Source organism: Gallinula chloropus (genome assembly GCF_964237585.1).
Source record: "Gallinula chloropus genome assembly, chromosome: 4".
In the NCBI taxonomy this organism is placed as follows: domain Eukaryota; kingdom Metazoa; phylum Chordata; class Aves; order Gruiformes; family Rallidae; genus Gallinula; species Gallinula chloropus.
The window spans coordinates 30,276,222-30,295,672 of record NC_140088.1 but is presented as its reverse complement, the minus strand read 5'-3'; the positions used below and the strand labels follow the sequence as shown (position 1 = coordinate 30,295,672).

General features: G+C 41.4%; 1 protein-coding gene across 1 annotated transcript in view; it reads left to right on the top strand.

Moving 5' to 3' along the window:
* Positions 1-1,954: 1,954 nt before the first annotated feature.
* The window catches only part of SYT9 (synaptotagmin 9), a gene marked incomplete at its 3' end in the record, with an annotated part of 63,655 nt that continues 46,158 nt past the window's right edge, over positions 1,955-19,451 (top strand). Inside the window, exon 1 of the mRNA XM_084262751.1 lies at positions 1,955-2,129. Within this exon, the coding sequence (XP_084118877.1) occupies positions 1,982-2,129 (148 nt within the window). The 5' untranslated portion in view covers positions 1,955-1,981. The remainder of the gene's footprint in view (positions 2,130-19,451) is intronic.

Below are 19,451 nucleotides of genomic sequence, written 5' to 3'. Positions count from 1 at the left end.
GATTAAAAAGTTGCTGCCCCCAGAGACCTTATGTACATCTGAATAATTCAATAGACCTCTTGCAGATTTTTATTTTTTTTTTTTCCAAAAAGGGAGTCTGGTATCTCTGGTTCTACCAAGTTCTTTAAATTTTACCTCTTCTTCACTAAAGTTGGAAGAGCAGCAGTGCTGCTAGTCTGCTCCTTAGTTTCAGAATAAGAGCTGTGATTGACAGTACCTCTGCAGAATTGTCTGTCCTCCCTCCCTGCATGCTTGGAGAAACAAGCCAATCACACTGGGATTTTCAGCACCAAGATAAATATTTTTGCAGCCTTTTTTGAGACTAGTAGGAAGTTTCCCTACGTTTAGATGTGAAAACGTATGTCATACAAATCTCTGGGCTTCAAAAATATGACCTCAATGACTATAGCAGCTACATACAATTTTATCGTCTATTTTTAATTCCTAATAAGAACTAGGCAGCATGCAAGAGTTGCCTGTTTACTGATGGAATTATACCTCATTTATACAGTCATGTTATACAGACATAATTTTTGTATTGTTAGTTTGGGAAAAGTCATGCCTTTGGGACATAAGCAATGCTGCCACAGCACTAGGAGACATCAGAGGCAAGCAAGGTATACCAGCAAACAAAAAACTGTTGTTAATTTTCACTCCAATTGCAGTATACATTCTGATTTACTTCCTTAAAAAAGAAAAAAGCTTCTACGAGAAGATACTGCTGTCTACACTAGACGTATTTCTAGAGCCATTATCACCAGCCTTTAAACGGTAGGCTGAACATCCACATCAGTCTGAACTTTTCAAGCTTGTGGCCTTTGATATTTGCTTAAACTATTATAAAAGAGAGAGGAAAAAAAAATTAAGATAAATGGAGCAGCCAGTTCTCAGCTCTTCCCCTCATGACACCCACCAGCCTCTCTGCGACAAATCCAGAAAGTGAAGCAGCACCTTACAAATCTCCTACTTGTCAGGATAAACATGCTTAATGGCAGACAGCTTCTCAGCCTCCACCTCCTCCAGGGAAAGCTCTCCTTGCCTTCCCCTCAAGCTATGGCCGAAGGCTCTCCTGCCTTCCCTTCTCCTGCCTTCCCCTAGAGCTACAGCCAGTTCTCAGGTGCCTGAGATTTCTCTTCCGTGCTTTAACGCTTTCTAACCCATTGCTCTGGCACAACTATGAACCAGCTGCAGAACGCCGTGCTATTTAGAGCAAATTTCTAGCATTTGCCCCTCTGCGAGGCTCCCCAGGGCGAGGGCGCCCATCCTTTGGCAGGCAGTCATTTCAAGACAGGCGAGTGAACGGAACAATCTCTGAATAGGAGTAGGCAGTGAGACGGGAAAAGCATACGGAATGCAACAAACTGTTAACATTAAACTCCGACCAGCAAAGAGGAGGTTTGGGCCTGGGGAGTAGGACGAGGAGCTGCCCATCAGGACCCGCGTTCAGGACCGTCCTTCTCCGGACCCTACGCCGCTTCTCAAGTTTTCCTTCGCGCCCGTCACCAGACACGGCTGAGAATCTCGGCTCGGGGGGGTGCCACGACCGGACCCCGCCTCCGAGAGGGGGCCCCTCCGGACAAGACCCGAGACGGGTGCGGCGGGAGGGGTGCGGCGACCAACCCGCTCGGGCGGAGGCGCGGCCGGCCCCCGCCCGCTGCCGCCGCGGGGGAGAGCTGCGCCAGCGCGGCTGGGCGGTCGCGGCGCCGGCCCTCCCCGCCCTCGCATTCAACTGGTGGGACCCCCCCCCTCCTCCGCCCCCGGCAGCGGCGCGGCACGGAGGAGGCGGCGGGACGAAGCCGGCAGCGGAGCGCGGGGGGAGAGCGGCGGGCGGCCCGGCCCGGCTCGGCCCGGCGGGGCGGGCGCCGCTGGCGGAGGATGCGGGCGGCGGCCCGGCGGCGCGGGCGGCTGCAGGCGGGCGGCGGGCAGCGGCGCGGCGCCTGACCGCAGGGCTCCGCTCCGCTCCCGAGGATGCTGGGGGGCGATGCCCGGCGACAGGGAGGACGAGATTTGCCAGAAAGCGCTGCAGCTGCTGGCCGAGCTGTGCTCCGTCGGGGCGGTGGAGAACGAGAACTGCCGGGATTTCATCTACTACCTGCGGGACAGAGCCCGGCCCCGCCTCACCGACTCAGGTACGGCCGCCGCCGTTAGGGGTGCGGGCTGGGCGCGGGCACCGACGGCCTCCCCCGTCCCCTGGCTACGGGAGGCGGGTGAACATCCCCAAGCATCTCTCGGAGGCCGGGCGCCGCGGGACGAGGCCTGCCGGCGCGGCGGGAGCTGCCCCGGAGTGCGAACGGCCGGGGAGGGAAGAAGGGGACGTGGGCGCTCCCAGGAACCCGGAGCTGGGGGGGATTTGCCGCGGTCTGGCCCGGGGAGGACGCTCGTCCGGGCTCGTCTGCCCGCTGCTGCGCCCGGTGGTTTCAGGCGGTGCTGCCGGGTCTCCCTTGCAGGCGTCCAGCGCCCGGCTGTTGGCGGAGATGCAGACCCCTCGTTCGGCAGCTGTCCCCGCTGGAGCCGGGCGTTAGCTGCCCGGGTGCCGGCAGCGCGGGGTGCGGGCAGCATGGCAGGCAACTTTCTCCCTGGGCGGGCCGGCGTGCCCCCGCCGCTTGCCTGCGCTCAGCCTGGCCCTGGAGCGGGTCGGAGCCTCCCTGCCCAGCGCTGACTCCTCCGTGGCTTGCTGCAGCGTCACAGGACGAGGGGGCTCTTCTTGTCCTCCTTAGCCCTCCCCATCATTGGGTTTCATTGCAAGGGTAGGGGGCGGGGTGGGGGGGGATATCGGAGCTCAGTCTAAATGTAACGCAATTTAACCTAACTTTCTGGTTCCGTATTTCACAAGCTAAGAGGAGCATTTCTTGCATTTCCGTAGCAGGTGTTGGGGTTGTAGTTCTGACAACATGTACACTTAGTGATTTTATGTGCCTGAGTGTCTGGATTATGGTTGCCTTTTCATATCTTGGCGTAGCACTCTGACTTAAAAACTACCTCAAAGAAGCTTTTTAATAAGGAAGCTGAGCTCCAGCTGCTGAAAAATGTTGAAAGATTAATGATGTTCTGTTCATCTCTGCCCTTAAGAGAAAGGCAAATTGCAATTTGAAGCAGGAGTTTATTATATTTATTTTTGCACCATCAAGTCGAGTTTGCTCAGTATGGGGACAAATTGAGAGAGTTAAAAGAGAAGTTGATAAAACATTTGCAGTACTGGAAAGCCTTGCTGTTAGATCAGCTGATCACAGCGCAGCACTGATTTCTTTAATAGTCTCTGAAATAAATTAATGTAGCATGGGGCAGGCTAATTACACTATTCCTAAATATTTTTCTGTATTTTGATGAGTCTGAACTAACACTTAGAGTCCAACTTACTGACAAATGCTTGGATATGCTAAAAGGCCTGGAGGAAACAAAAGAAAAAAAACTGGGGGGAAAGAGACCTGCCATCACAATAAACGAGTAAGGAATTTTCCAACATTCAGTTTGCTTGTATCCAAAGCTATTTGCAGCTATTCCAGCTTCTTCCTTACTTAAAAATACTCAAATTAAAGTGATTCATGCAATGTTTGATAAGGATTCTTTAAAATTAGGCAAATTTAATTGTTTTGCTAATATAGGCAGATCTAATCGCTTTGTTCATATAAGCAGTAATTTTTGTGACAGACACCTGTGATTTTCTGTAATTTTCATTTACCAAGGGATCAATCACATATTTGTGTATCAAGTGATGATTCCAAAAATGTGTACTTAAATCACTGCTCACCTTGAATACTAAATTACTTTAAATGCATATGGGACTTTAACCTCAGCTACTTGGATAACAGCTTTTCAGATTTCCTTCAGAAGCTACCTGCTTTTTTCCATCAGCCTTGGGCAAAAAGAGTACCTGGCATCTGTTTGGGAGCATTTTTAAAACATGATGTGCTCAGTAAAAATTTATCACCTCTACCTAAAGATATAAAAAAATCTGTGTTTATTTCTACCTGTTTTGCTTAAGCCATTATTATACAACAGCCTTCTGGTATTGTTGCAAACCTGCTCAATTACACAGAGCAGCAGTCCCTAACCTTCGCCAGCCAATGTGCAACAACAGTGAGCAATTATGCTGCAGGCAGCATCTTCCTATTGGCCTCAATTTTAACATTTTTATTTTTTGCAGCTGCAGCCAGTCTCAGAGGGTCTAGCAGGCAACACGTTATCCATAAGCCCTGACTCGGAAACCATTTCTGTAGGGCAGCAATGTCAGGAATTAATTAATTTACCTTGTCTTCTATTTCTTTGATTAAAATACATATATTGTCCTAGTAAACCAGCTGCCCATGAGGCCTGCTTAGCTGGTCCTTGGATGGTGTAGGCTTCAAGAAGATGGCATATGTGACTTCCAAAGAGAAGTAACACAATTCACAATCAAAGAGTAGTAAGCAGTACATTGGACAGATCTAGCTTCATTCACATAGTGAGTTTCATTCACTTAACAATGCCAAAATGGCATTTAAAAGTCCTGACAGCCAATCCATTCACTTTCCAGCCTGGGGTGGTGTAAACATAGGGGTGTGAAGAAAACCTGTGCTGAAAGCATCTCCTTGGCAAAATTAAGCAAAAGATGAAGCTATGCTTCTAACAACCTTTTTTTCTTTTTTCCTGTATGAAGGTGATGTGCATTAGCTGAGCTGAACATCTTCCTCTTAGGACAGACAGAAGAGCTATCTAAAAATGTGTACAACTTTGTTAGAGTTGAGAAAGGTACAGCTGGGAAACATATACGATTAGCTTTCCTACAGGAATGAAAGCATTTCCCCATGCTTATGGAAGTTCTTCTGAGGTAAAGAGGCTTCTTGCTTAAACCCACCTACGTGGTGGATGCAGGTGATTTTACAGCACGTTTGGTTTGAGCCATTTGTGTACGTTGTCTCTGTTATGTGAGTGGTGGGAAATCAAACCCTGACTGGGGAAGTGAACTGAAGTGTTGCTGAGCCTGCTATCAGGGTTTGTCTACGAGCTCACCTTCAGTCCCAGCACTGGGCATCCAGATCCCTGGAGATACACTTGGTGACATCTGATGCAGCCATCTGAGTATCTGGGGTATGACCCAGACCAGGAAGGAGGGGAGCAGGGGGACGACAACTGAATGCTTGTGATACGCACAGCATCTTTATTTTCCACGTAATTTGCTCTATTATGGGCAGTACTGTGCAGTGCTTAAAGCGTAAGTTTGAGGCCTAATGAGTTCCAGGTTTAACACACTGGTCACAGGATTTAAAGGATGAGATGAGTGAGTCAGATTTAGAAAGGTTTTCAGAAAACTGAAAATGCAAATTAGGCATTTAGTGAAAAATTTTCAATTAGTTCAATAAGAGTTATATGTCAGAGCACCCTCGAAAATCCCAATAGGCATCCTTAAGCATTCAGATACCTTAATAAGCTGAATTTTTTTCTGTTCCGTTTCTCCATTCCATATTTGTAAAATGCTGATAATGTTTCTGTATCATGGAAGGGATTTATGAGGGTAAATTTCTAAGTCTGAGCACACTAAGTATGTAATATGTTCATAAAGGAGAGTCATATGGACCCCTTAAAATATTAAAGTGAAAACCATGGTAGTCGTATGAACATTTGAAAACAAGGTCGTGTAATATCACCCTGTGACACCACAGAAAGCAAATATAGCAGATGAGGAATGGAAGTTACTTGACTAGAAGAATTATACTAATCTGTAAAACACTCAGCAACAACCCAAACAAAAACCCCAGGAAGGCAGGATATCTTAAGGGACAGTCTGTCCATGAAAAGAAGAATTAAGACCAAAGTGGTGTTTCCTCGTGGGCAATTTCTCCAATAGATTTACTTTGCTACTTTTAAACGAAAAACTGGCTGGGTGTATATGGTTTTGTATCTGACTTTAGGCTTTTTAAAAGATGGATGCGTTGGGGTGGGAAATCCATAGGAAGAGTTACATGGTTCTGATTGAGGATTGTTTAGAGTTTGGCATAGAAGAGAGGAAGAAAGTCTTTTGGTGGCTGGAGATGGTGCCTTCTCAGTCTGCCTGCTACATGACTGTGAATTACACTTCCATTGTAGCTGATTTGACTGCTTCACAGTTGCATTTCAGATATTTCAGAAATCAGCCTTAAAGCTTTACCACTAGCTGTTGTTGTAGTAGTTCTTGGGTGTAGGTTATTCTGGGACTTTTTGTTGTTCTGTAGCAAATGTTTGTTTATAAAAACAAACAGCTTCCCAGAGATTGGTGGTGGTGAGCCACCACTGTTCTTTGTAGACCCGATATATTTCTGCACTGCCTTATGTTGTAGTGTTTTGCCAACATTGCAGGAACTTGTGCTGCCTGCATACCTTCCAGTGACTGCTAGATACAGCAACAAAGTGCTTAATGCTGTTATATGTTTGCTGGCATTTGCTGAATATCAATAAAATTAAGTTATATAAAGGAAAAGTGTAAAAGAGTTGCACACCAAGACTGCCTTACATAAAACTTCATCTCTTTAGCACATTCTGCAGATTGAAGTTTTCTTACTTTAGTTAAAAAACTTGGAATAAAAAAATCCAAAAGGTCAGAGGAAGCTATTATGAACCTGAGGACTGGATAGAAAAGATGCTTATAAAGATATGGGGTATAAAAAAAGTCTACATCATTATTCATAATGAATTTTCATTAATGTCATAGAGGAAAAATGAACAGGAATAAAAACTAAAGTTTGGTCTCCTACTCTGTTGGATTGCACATCTCAAGGATAAATTAGTAAGATCTTAAAATATTCTTAATTATGTGGTTTAAAATTGACTAAGAGATGCTAAAACAGAATACATGGTGACTATTGTGGGTATAGTGATGGCCATTAGCCTTAAAATGGGCTACAGGTCATAAGTAAGAGAACAATATTGTACAGTGACAGAAATTCAGCTTTTAGTACTTGATGGAGGGAAAGAGCTTATGATCAAGAAGCTAAAAAAAGTGTGGGTATGAAAGTGCAATGGATATTGAAGACAGTGTATGAGAAGGTGCAGTTATGGTCTTGCAGTAGAACTTATGAACCTTATTAATCAGTACTTTATGTTTCAATGTACATTTTTTGACTACAGGAAGGAGAAAAGCGCAAAGAAACAAAAGAGCCGAACTGGCATAAACATGGCCTCATGGCCAACCGGTGATGTGTGGGAGTCAAGGTTTTCTAGGAGAGTATCATTCCACTAGACTAGGATGCTAATAATTGTATTTAAATAGTATCCCAGCAAGCTTCCCCTTAAATTTAGAACTGATTTTAAATACAAAGCTTGTCTTCAGGAAGTAGTTTAATTTCTTAAGAGGGTATTTTTAAACGTTTGTAACTCAAATGACTTACTGATTTATTCCCCCCACACCCTCAAACTTCAGGGATGTATCAAGCTGCAGTTTCATCAAGATGCCAAGTACATCTAGATTTATCTAGATAAATGCAAATTGTAAAGGCATGAGAAAGATTTGAGTGGGTGAAATAACTTTCAGTATGGTTTTTATTTTTATTTTACTCATTATGAACCATTGCTTTCTATATTTTTAATTTTATTTCCCTCCTGCAAAAAGAATGTAAAATGCTGCCACTCCAAATTGATAGTATTCTTTGTGGTGTGCTAGTGCTAAACTCTTCACAAGATAAAGGACAAGTATAAAGAGTATTCACTACACATGACGTCAAATGAATGAATAAGTGTGAGGCCCAAGTTCCTTTGGTTCTCAAGAACCAAAGTGCTGTTTCAAGAGTTTAAAAAAATAGAGTGATGTTCTACATTTTAGACTAAAAATATGTATTCTTTTTCTCTCCTGAAAAGTCAGGAACAAGTTTGCAGAAGGTAAAAATAACTATTTCCTGTTGCTTGCATGCTCAGAAGCTCTAATCAAATAGAGTCAGAGATTTTCCCATCCTTCAGAAAGAGTTCAGTATTGTTTTTTTTCTGGGAAATCTGTTTTAAACAGGTAACTCTAAACTTTGAAACAAAGTATAAAAAAGAGAAAATTCTGTTGACAGAAAAGGGATGACCTGTGTGCATAATAACAGCTTGAAACTGTAATTTAATTAGAATCATAGATTATACTGGGTTGTAAGGGATCCATAAGGATCACTGAGTCCAGCTCCTGGCTCCATATGGGACCAGCCAAGTCAGAACATGTGACTGATAGCATTGTCCAGACACATGTAAAAATTGCAATATGACTGCATATGTATTTCCTAGAATAGATTTTTTTATTCTTTCTACTGGTAACCTCAAGATGTATAGAAGTTTAAGTTATCATTTCCATGTCAGAACCAGAAAAAATTAACTGCAAAGATCATTCTTACTATAAAACTGATCTTGAACTTTGATCAGGTTGTAGTCATATTAAATACTTACATATTTCCTGTAACTGGAGAAGACAGAGGTAAGTTTTCTGTAGTCCCTTCCACCAAGGCTCATGACACTGCTGTCCTGTCGCTGCCCATGGACATAGTGGGGAGCAGAGCAAGTTTAATTATGAGGAAAAGACAAGAGGAAAGTGGCTTCTAGCCTTCTTGGCCTCTACATTCATATTCAGTGTAGGTGTGGAAAGCAAGAGCTTTCTGGGGCTTCCTGTTCCGTTTGGGTTTTACTTCTCACTTATCTGGGAATTATACCAAATGTCTGTTGTTTACAGTATGCACTTATGCACTGGAACGATAGCACAACATGGTGTTACACTTATGTTAAATAGGCTCATACCAGCTACACCACATTGTATGTTTACTTGTCTGTTATAGTCATTGTATATATATGTATAAATAATAGTTATTTACTGAAGTAATTGCAAACAGACTTCTAAAGTAATCCTAGAAGTTCAATAACATGCCAATAGAATCAGAAGTCAGTTATCTCTGCAGTCATCCCACAGTTTACGCAAGTCTCTACTAAATGTGCTGTGTGTGTTAAAGAAAATGGTTATTTTGACTTGTGAGTAACAAAAATGTATATAACTAAAAGTAGCCTAAAGAGTTATGACAAAAACAACCTTTTAAAAACTAGGATAGCAAATTCACATATAGTCTGTCTTACACCTGAATTCTTATCCTAAATGCCAGTTTTGCTGATGAAAAACAGGAGGCTAAATTTAGCCCTTGTACATATGACTGTACTTGCCACTAAAAGTTTACCACTGCATTTGTCATAACTCTTACTTCAATGGGGTTTGCACATTCATCCAAGATAGGGGGGAGAGGGGAAAGAATTTACTAATTATAGTTTCCTAAGAAATATCCATAAGCTTTCTGCAGGCAACAATTTACAAAAAAAAAATCTCTGATTGCTTAAGTAAAGGTGTTACTGTCATGGATTTATGGATCATTAGTTACTCAAAAACTGTGGACCTCTGTGACAATGCTGTTTTTCAGTGCTGGTAGAATTCAGAGTTGTTTCTTTTTTATATGATCCATACATGTCATGACCCAAGTACAACTAAATGGTCGGCCACATGTATCCCCCCCTTCCCCACATAGCTTTCTGGAATTTTCTGTTCCAAACTCATTTGTGAGAGTTTAATTACACTGAATTCAGATACCTAGAAATGTAAGTCCAAAATGATTGCTGTCAAAACAGCAGATCCAGTTAAATTTAGTCTTCAGGCTGTGCAACACTATAGCATCTTTAGTGTGTAAAAACTAGAGGTTGAACATTAACAGCAATTTAGGAATTTGTTTAAAACCACATTTCTAAGTTTTAGCTCTTCCCCTGCTAAAAATAATGTCCATTGTTGGTTCAGTGCAAAGCTGTACTTAAGAACATTGTATTGTGCATTTTTTGCTCTATTTTGTCCTTAATTTAAGCTCTTTTGTGGCTTTATTTAGACCAAAAAGATAAAAAGAGATTGTTTTGGTCTAAAGCTTTATGTCCTTTTCATATTGCTAACAGAATTTTAGTTCAAGGGATATGAATTTAGAATAATCAATTACAGATGGAAGGATTTTTCATAAAAACTCTGTCAATTGCAACTTGTAAAAACATTCATTCCTAACGTTCGTCATTTTACAAGATAAATCTTTTTTTGCATGTCTTGTAGTACTGTTAAGTCGTGAGTACTTGATCTTTGGGGAGTAGAGAAAAACTTCAGTGGCATAAATAAAATGTTATGTATAACAGCTGGTGGTTTGCACATTTGTTACATGAGCTATTGTAATCACACTGAATCTTGGGTGTTTTAAGTTGTTCAATATGTTCAACTGCATTTTTGGGAGGATTTTAGACATTCATTAGCCAAGTAAAATCCGTTTGGCTTCTTTTGGCAGAAAAGTATGCTACAGGATTTTATCCTATGTACTTCCTAGGGTGAGTTGGAATTCAGAAATACAGTGGATGCCGTCATAACTGGCAAAACGCTCCTGTATGTCTTGAACCAATTTGTAGTTTATGTGTGTCTACCAAAGATAAACATTGCAAGAGTCCAAGAATATATAATCTGTAAGAGAAAGCTTTTAGATTATGGATGTAAATCCACCATACTAACAACAACAACAAAAAAAAGTCAGACACTAATGATTTTGGAGTTAAAACTTTCAAAGGGCATGTAAAATAAGAAGAATTAGTAACTGAAATAGGATCATTCCTCTCAATATACTTTCTTACTCTTCCCCAAGTTTAGCTTGACAAGTACTGAAACAGAAAGCCTTCCTGACTTCCTTTGGAAATGTTTCCATTAGGAAGTTTGTTCAAAATTTCTTAATTCTATTTTACCCTCTGTGAAACTCCCCAAATCTTTACTTTCCCCATGTGATGGGCCTTTGTGGGGTGTGTGTACACAAGTACTAGCCAAACACTAAATATTTATCTTTCTAAATCTCTTCTTGCAAAAAATCTCCTCATACAAAATCTCCTCATAATTCCTACCCAGGTTACTTTGTGCCTGGTTTTTCCATTTGTTTTCCAGATTGTGTATGTCCATATATACACCTATATGCTTTTTCAAGCAACATCTTGTTTTATTTACTGCCCATATTTCTAGTATTTTTAATTCCTCTTTGTTTTAATTATCTGACCTCAACAGTATGGTTTGTTTTCTACTCACAGCTATGTCAATTTCTGCTTACAATTCTCTTTTAAACCTTTCTGCTTATTTTGTAATTTACAAGAGGTTCATGCCTATAGAATTAATGGTTTCACTAATATATATATATTAAGATATCATAGAAGGTGTTTCTCACATTATCAAATTCTGTAAATGATTACAACTTGTAATTTGGTAAGAACTATCCTACTATAATACATAGAAAGGGATGTATAATGCTCATTATGAAATGATCGATGAGACCAACATTCTTATAATCTTCTGTTTCAATTTGTAGCAGATGTTTTACCCATTTAAAAGAGAAGCTTCTTTATTATTTTTTTCCCCAGAGAAGTTTAATGATAAAATTAATGCCTAATTATTTTTTATATATGATAGGCTTTTTGGGAAGCCTACCATATATAGGGTGATCTCAGTATTCATACTGCATAAAGGAAAGGAGTGTTTCCTTAGTCTGGCTACAGGGAAATAAAGCAGGTATTGAGTTGGTTCTTGCTGAGTGCTCTTCTATTCCCTGTGGTAGGGCTGATGTAGGCTTATGTAGCGGTGGCATTATGGCAATTCTTACCTGCTGAAAAGAGCTTTTAGGTCCATTATCAACCAAATACAAGAGAAAACAGATCTGATATTGCTTATACAAATATATGTAAAGCTCTTAACAGAAAATTCTCTTATCCATACTAAATTTTTTAAAGCTTTACCTTGCTTGGGGTAATATACGACACAAATCTAAACTAATAGCTTTAATTTTGTTTTAACTCTGATTGTCCTGTCTTCTGCAGTAGATCATGCCATGAAGAAAGGTTCCTATTTTGGCAGATGCCACTAAGGCATCCATGGTAACAAAAGTCTAACTTAAACTTTTCCTCCTTTTTTTTTTTTGAATAAATTGAGAAACATTAATGATGATTAAGGAGCTGAAACAAAAATTTATTCCATCCGAGTCAACGGCTATGAGATAAATGGTGATGTTTAATGACGACAATGAGTATCAGACTGGAAAATGGAGACCAGAAATTAGGCTTAGCTGGCAAACAGAAAGATGAGGGGTTGACCTTTTCCTTTTTCTGATTTGTTTGTTTGAAATTTATAGTTGTCTCACAAAGAAAGAGAGGTGAAATCTGCTGGTGTAGCAGGCGTAAGCAAGAAGTCTATCACTTGTGGTGCTCAGAGCATGGATATGGGGAGCAGAACAGGCGGCCAAGCCTCTGGAGTGGGAGAACATCGCTTATGTTCCTAAGGGACCGAAGAGCACCAAGCAGATTTGCTGTCACTTGAAAATTAGAGTTAACTGAAATGAACCCTGGGATTTTAAGGACCTGTCTATAGGGATATAGTAGACAGAAAGAGTTGTGTCTATACCTTGTTATACCTCTTCTGTAAAAAGTTATATTTCTGGGTTTTATTACAGTTTTCTGAATTTAAAAGACCTTTCTTTGGGGTAGGAGGGTAGGGGTAGTGTTGGTTGGGGTTTTTTCGAGGATGTGTAGTTTGGTAAACCTGCCTGCGAAAGTATAGTTTGAGGCTGACAGTAGGACTGTGGCTAAGCAGGAAAGAGAAAGCTTCACCATTGTAGCTTCACCTAGCAAGGAAAACCTGTCACCTCGGCTCTTTCCTATGCAGCAGCATCACTGTTCCTGCCAGCTTCTGTTAACTGCAGAAGGTGTAACATTTTTATATCTGCTCTCATTCTCAAGTTAATGTCTTGTTCCTGCCTACCTGATTCATTCTGTACCTGTCTCTCGGTCTGTTGTTGTTATGTTATAAAGAGTGATTTGACTAGTCAAGATGATTCCTTTCATACTGCTGCTATGAGCCAGTGACGATAAGATAGCTAAAAGCAGTGCCCAAAATAGCAGCGTACAGGTATAGGTTTGCCAGAGCGATTTGATAGTAATTACTGTGTCTGTCCTTCTGTGGTGCAGTGTTACAAGCGAGACCCAGCACTGTGAACAAAAACTGCACTTTCTTCCTTTGATGTATTTTTCTTCCTCCTTTTCTGTTTTTCTTGGGAGCTGAAAACCAGAGCAGACCTTAACAGGAAAAGAACCAGCAACACCTTCAGCCACCTCAACATTTTTTCCTTCCTCAGTTGGGGCGAAACAATTTTTCGCCTTCAGGAACATCTAAAATTCAATCTTGGGATTTACTTCTTACTCTAAAGGCTCTGCGTGCCAAGAAAAGAAGGAACAGAAATTTTGTAATAATGGAAGTGTTGGGATTTGACATTTTCAGTGGTTTGGCGGTTTTACCTCCTTTTTTCTGTACCCCTCTTATGAGGAGGATTTCCAGTGGTAGTTGTTGCCATGGTACTAAGCAGGATGAAGTGTCTACTCCAATCTTAAAACTATGTTTATGGTTGTATCGTGAAAAATTATCTCTTCTGACAGGTCAGGCTTGTTTATGCAGAATTAATACAGCACTACTTCTCTTATTCCAAAGTGGAGAGAGGCTCTTCAGGTCATTCCCCGTGTGTCAAGGCAAATGTGAGCTTCTGCAGTGCTGGAAAAGCCTTAGAATTAGCTCTGTCCTTCCACTCCCTAGTTAGCTGTTCAAATGAACAACCGCTTCACGCCCTGCCGAGCAGCTGATTGGCCTTGGAGGGAAGAAGCATCTGAAGCAGTATTAATGTTTCATTCAAAATCATGAGAGCCAAGGAGGAGGGGAGGGGAATTAGGGAATTCAAAACCCCAAATCAGTACTGCATTTTATTTCACCAGGCCCTTTTCTCTTGAGCAGCATCCCTAATTGTTTCCCACACTGGATTTCCTCTCAGGACGGTCTTGCTGAGTTTGTGAGATGTTTTTGCCAGGGGTAAATTTAACAGTGTACAGAGAGGAATTTGGCCCTGTCTCTTCCCTTTATGTCTCCGTTTCTTCTCCCCATCCCTGTTAATAGCATCTAGTATGATGTATGCTGTCCTATACAGGAGGATGGAGAGGGAAAGAAGCTGTGCAGTTCCTCCATGCTCTGATATTTTCCCTTCTCAATTCACCATTGCTGCATCAAGACCTATTTTGTTTGCCATGTAAAAATCCCTTTTTATTTTCTCAGTAAACAAAACAGATCAGAAAGCTGAAAAATTAGTGCCTCCAAATGCTATCTCAGAGATAGATGAACAAACTAGCTGTGATAAACTAATCAGTAGAGGAGTGTAGCGGAGTGCATGCCAGCGAGAGCAACCAGCTGCATCTGGGAAATACGCAAGTCCAGGGACTCCAACAGTGTAACAGGTCCAAAGCTGCAGAAGCGCAGCAATTAGAGAAGCAATTCTTACTTTTCTGTAGCAGTCCCAGCAGTTGGAAACACAGTTGCAGCCATTCCAGCCTATTTATTGCAATCATAACATTGATGCTGAAAGAAACATCACCTCAAAGTGGGTGTTACCAGAAGATCTTGAATTCATTGTAAATAGTATAGCACATGCCAGAAGTATAAATCCAGATATGTTTCTAGGAAATAAAGACTGTTTATTTAGGACAGGAGTAGAAAAAATTAGTTGCATGACTAGCCCTTGGTTAATGAGGAAGGGCCCTTTTACAGGGTTTCAACCAGTACTGTCCCCCGTAAATGACAGCAAATAGGTCCTAAGTCCTTGAGTACTGCTGAGGTAAAAATTGATAGCATTGAGTTTAAACCCACAAATGCTTATTTTACCTATTAATTTTGGGGAGAGGAAGCAAGCTTTTACAGAGTTTTTCCTACTCAGCAATTGAATAAAACGTATGATGCTGACACAGTCAATGCAAGATAATGGGAAGGCGTAGCCCCAGCTAAATAGAGCTGTGAAAATACAAACAAGCATAGGAGATCACATAATCACAAGCTTGGAAAAGACCTTTGAGGTCATCGAGTCCAACCATACCCATCCTCTACTAAACCATATCCCTGAGCACCTCATCTACCTGTCTTTTAAATATGTCCAGGGTTGGTGACTCAACCACCTCCCTGGGCAGCTGTTCCAATGCCTGATGACGCTTTTGGTGAAGAATTTTTTCCTAAAAATCTAATATCTAATCTGAGCCTGCCCTGGCAGAAGTACAATACATAGATACAAACTTGTTTGATTCAGGGATGTTGTTTGGGGACAGTTTATTTGACTGGATAGATTACTTTTCGGGAACTGTGAAAACTAAGGCTCTTTATTTAACTGTGCCAGTCACTTGGGGTGTGATCTTGAAGAAATCTGTCAGTGCTTCTTTTCCCTGGCCTTTCAGTTACCTTTTCAGTACCAATATGCAGCTAAAATTCCAGCTAATCCCCTGTCTGTAATCAGCGGAGAAAGCAGGGCATGTCTCAAGTGTGATGTCAGTAAAGCACTGAGCAGAAAACTGCCTAAAAAGCAGCCAAGAGAAAACATTAGGCCCAGGGACTTAGGTGGAAAGTGGTCTCCCTGAATATGGCGCTCTCTTTTCATAGTGAACAGCCAACAAGAGTCCGTACTTTGTTGGAGCCTCTCAGCACTTTACTCTTATAAATAATAAACAGAATATATTTTCCTCCTGTGTAGGGTAGCAGATAGAAATGTGCCTTTGTTATCAGCAAGGAAGCCATAATTGAGAAACAGAGATTGGATGGAATACACATTCAAATGGGAATAAATAAAAGCATAAAGAGGATTTCAAAACGTCTATTTCTGTGATGGGCTTAATCTGAATGTTTAGCTATGGAATTTATCCATGATATCTGTTTGCAAGCTTGGATTTGTGGTTTTTAGTCCTAAATCCCACCCCACACTCTAGCCTGTGTCTGACTGCACAGCAGTATTAACAGGGTGACTCTTAAATATCTTTTGCACATTCCAGCATTGTGTTGTTTACTGCCCCTTTTTTGCCATGAGTATGAGTATGCTTTCATGGCCTGGGTTGGGTTGCAAACTTACACCTTAGCGTGATATTATTTGAGACTGAAGGGACTACTGTAAAAGGCAATCCGGTTCCATTACTGTAGCAGAAACGCATAACTCAAAGTATGTTTCTTGGAGGGTGTGGCCTTTTTAATGTGCCCCCATTCTCCAGTTTGCTACACGCACACAGTGTATTTCTACTAACTCAATTCACTTGTTATTAAGGATATATACTTGTTTGTTGTCGTATACCTAAGCATGCATGTTTAGCTCAAGTTGAAGAAACTTATAAAAGGGCATTCACACCCCTCACATGAAACTCCTCTAGAGAAATTGTTTAGCAGTGAAGTGGCAGTTCTCAGCACCCACTAACATTCCGACTATCACAACTCTGGAAGTTTGGAACCTGCAGCTCTTTGAAGTGCATGGTCCTTTCCCTTTTTCATCCTTTTTTTCTTCCTAAGTGAATGTAATCTTATCCTTACAAGAGAAATGTTTGCTTGTCTTCTTAATGGTTACCTTTTAGTAATTCAAAAAATACTTCCTTTTCTTACATTTGTCTGAATTTCTTTATTTTTGGAGCAAAACTTAATCCTGCTGTCAGACAGATTTCAAAACCTGCTAAACCAGACAGTAAATCTGAATTCATAACTTCTGCAGTACTTCTTTCACTCAAAATTACAGAATCCCAGAACAGAATCAGTGGAGTTGGAAGGAATCTCAAATGACCACCTAGTCCAACCCCCCAGCCAGAGTAGGATCACGTAGACTAACTAACACAGGAACATATCCAGGCGGGTTTTGAATGTCCCCAGAGAAGGAGACTCCACAACCTCTCTGAGCAGTGTGTCCCAGTGCTCCGTCACCCTCACAGTGAAAAAGTTTCTCCTTATAGTCACATGGAACTTCCTATGCTCCAGCTTGCACCTGTTGCCCCTTGTCCTATCACTGGCCATCACTGAGAAGAGCCTGGCTCCATCCTACTGACTCTCACCCTTTACATATTAATAAACATTAATAAGGTCACCCCTCAGTCTCCTCTTCTCCAAGCTAAAGAATCATAGAATCACAGGGGTTGGAAGGGACCTCGAGAGATCATCGGGTCCAACCCCCCTGCCAAAGCAGCTCCCTAGCTCATATTGCACAGATAGGTGTCCAGATGGGTCTTGAATATCTCCAGAGATGGAGACTCCACCACCTCCCTGGGCAGCCTGTCCCAGTGCTCTGTCGCCCTCACTGTGAAAAAGTTCTTCTGCATGTTGGTGCATGTTGGTCCATCTCCCTCAGTCTTTCCTCATATGGAAGGTGTTCCACTCCTTTCATCATCTTGGTGGCCCTGTGCTGGACTGTTTCAAGGAGTTCTATGCCCTTCTTGAACTGAGAGGCCCAGAACTGGACACAATATTCCAGGTGTGGTCTTGCCAGGGTGGAGTAGAGGAGGAGAAGGACCTCTCTTGACCTACTAACCACACCTTTCTAACACGCCCCAGAATGCCATTGGCCTTCTTAGCCATGAGGGCACATTTCTGACTCATGGGCATCCACCAGGACCCCCAGGTCTCTCTCAGCTATGCTGCTGTCCAACAGACCAGTCCCCAATCTATACTTGTACCTGGGGTTGATCTTCCCTAGATGCAAGACCTTACACTTGTCCTTGTTAAATCTCATTAAAATTCTCCCTGTCCAACTCTCCAGCCTGTCTAAGTCTTGCTGAATGGCAGCACAGCCCTCTGGGGTATCAGCCCCCCCTCCCAGTTTTGTCATCAGCAAACTTGCTGACTGTATGCTCTATTCCCTCATCCAGGTCATCAACGAATATATTGAATGGAACATCAAATAATCTTAGAGAATAAAATTTTCAAAAGTTAGGGAGTGGAATTATGCATGCCCCACTGAAATGGAGAGGTAATCTTTGCTAATTTATCGAGGCAAATACACATTGTGAAATGGCAACCCAAGGGTGGGAATAGTGTTAAAGGAAATAGGAACATAAACACTTTGAGAGAAGTTTGTATACTAGAACCTGATCCTAATGAGAAGATTTAAAATAACATGCATGTAATTAGGGTTTATGTCTATTTTTTCCCAATATATTCAATGTATCAGAAATGTGATTTTTTTAAAATCTTATTTATTTATTTTTGGGTGCCATGTGAGACCAGGATAAGTAATGGAAATTGGTGGGTCCCTTATCTACTGAGTGTTCAAAAAAATAATCCTAAAATCATTCAGCTGAAGTAGCCAAAAAAATAACAAATCCCATCAGTGCATTCCAGTTAGCAAGTAGGTTGTGGCTCTCTCTGGGGAGCTGAGAAGAAACCCGCATTATTTTTAGTTGTATAATTTTTTCTGGGCAAAAATAAAAAGCATAAAGACCAGAAGACAGAAAAACAGTGACTAGAAATTTACCATCAGTTGACTCTGTTATGTATTTGTTTTTCCATTACGAATAGTATAATGCTTGGAATTCTTCAAAACCCAAATAATTTCCTAGATTTGAGAGCAATCCAGCTGAGCATTTCTTGGGGGAGAAGATATGAAAGCCATGGCTCAGTTTTTCCACAGTCTTCTTAAGTATCCCACTGCTGTGGTATTATGATTTCTGGGAACAAGGAGTTGCTGCCGACATTTTTTTCTTTACACTCTCTTTGTAATTCCGAGATGGAGGTAAGGAGAGCAGTTGTCCTACCCTTGGAAGAGGCCCGAGGAAGAGCAGCTGTGAGCCTGCAAGAACGTTGCAAAGTTGATGGTCCCTTCTCTACCTCCCATTTGTTTACGTACGCCCACAGTGTATTACAGGGAAGGTATAGTGCAGGTTATAATGGAACTGCTCTTAAAAAATAAACTAGGCCATGTAGTATGATTATAATTTTTCTCTCTGGAAAGGTTGTTTATCCTCTTTTTCTTATTTATTGCTTGAGTGAACCAAATACATTTGAATTATGTTTTAGAAGAAGTAAGATACTGTGCAACTGGTTGTATTTCACTGCAGAATAACCCCCGAAGGGATTTGTAATCCCTTGGCACGAACATCATCTAATAGTGAGCCAAATTGAATAATAAGCTCAGTGCTATGAACACAGCTTCATTCTGTTTTAGTTAGCATTGCCTGGTAATTAATTATTATTCCATATTTATGCTATCAATGACATCCAGAGGCTGGCCTAAACATGCTCAAGCCACTGGCAGCAACAGTAGTAGATACACATGTGCATGTTTTGTTCTTTCCGTATAAATGTGTGCTGTAGGCTGTCTCGTAAAAGATCTGTAAGTCTTCCCTGTAGCTAAACACAAGACAGGACATGCTGGACATCAGTCAAAGCCGCACAGTGACACATAGCTTACTAATTATTATTAATGTTTACAGGATGTGGAATGTCCTAATTGATTTTGGCACTGCAAGTGTAGTCTGTTAAATTGCTTGTCACCTTTGCTTCATCCTCAGTCTCACTGAGAATCTCATATGCAATTAACTGTAATTGCTATACTGTATTTATTCTGAAGTGCACAATACATTGCTATTTTGTTGTTTGGATCTCAAAATTGGGGCATTAAGTGCTT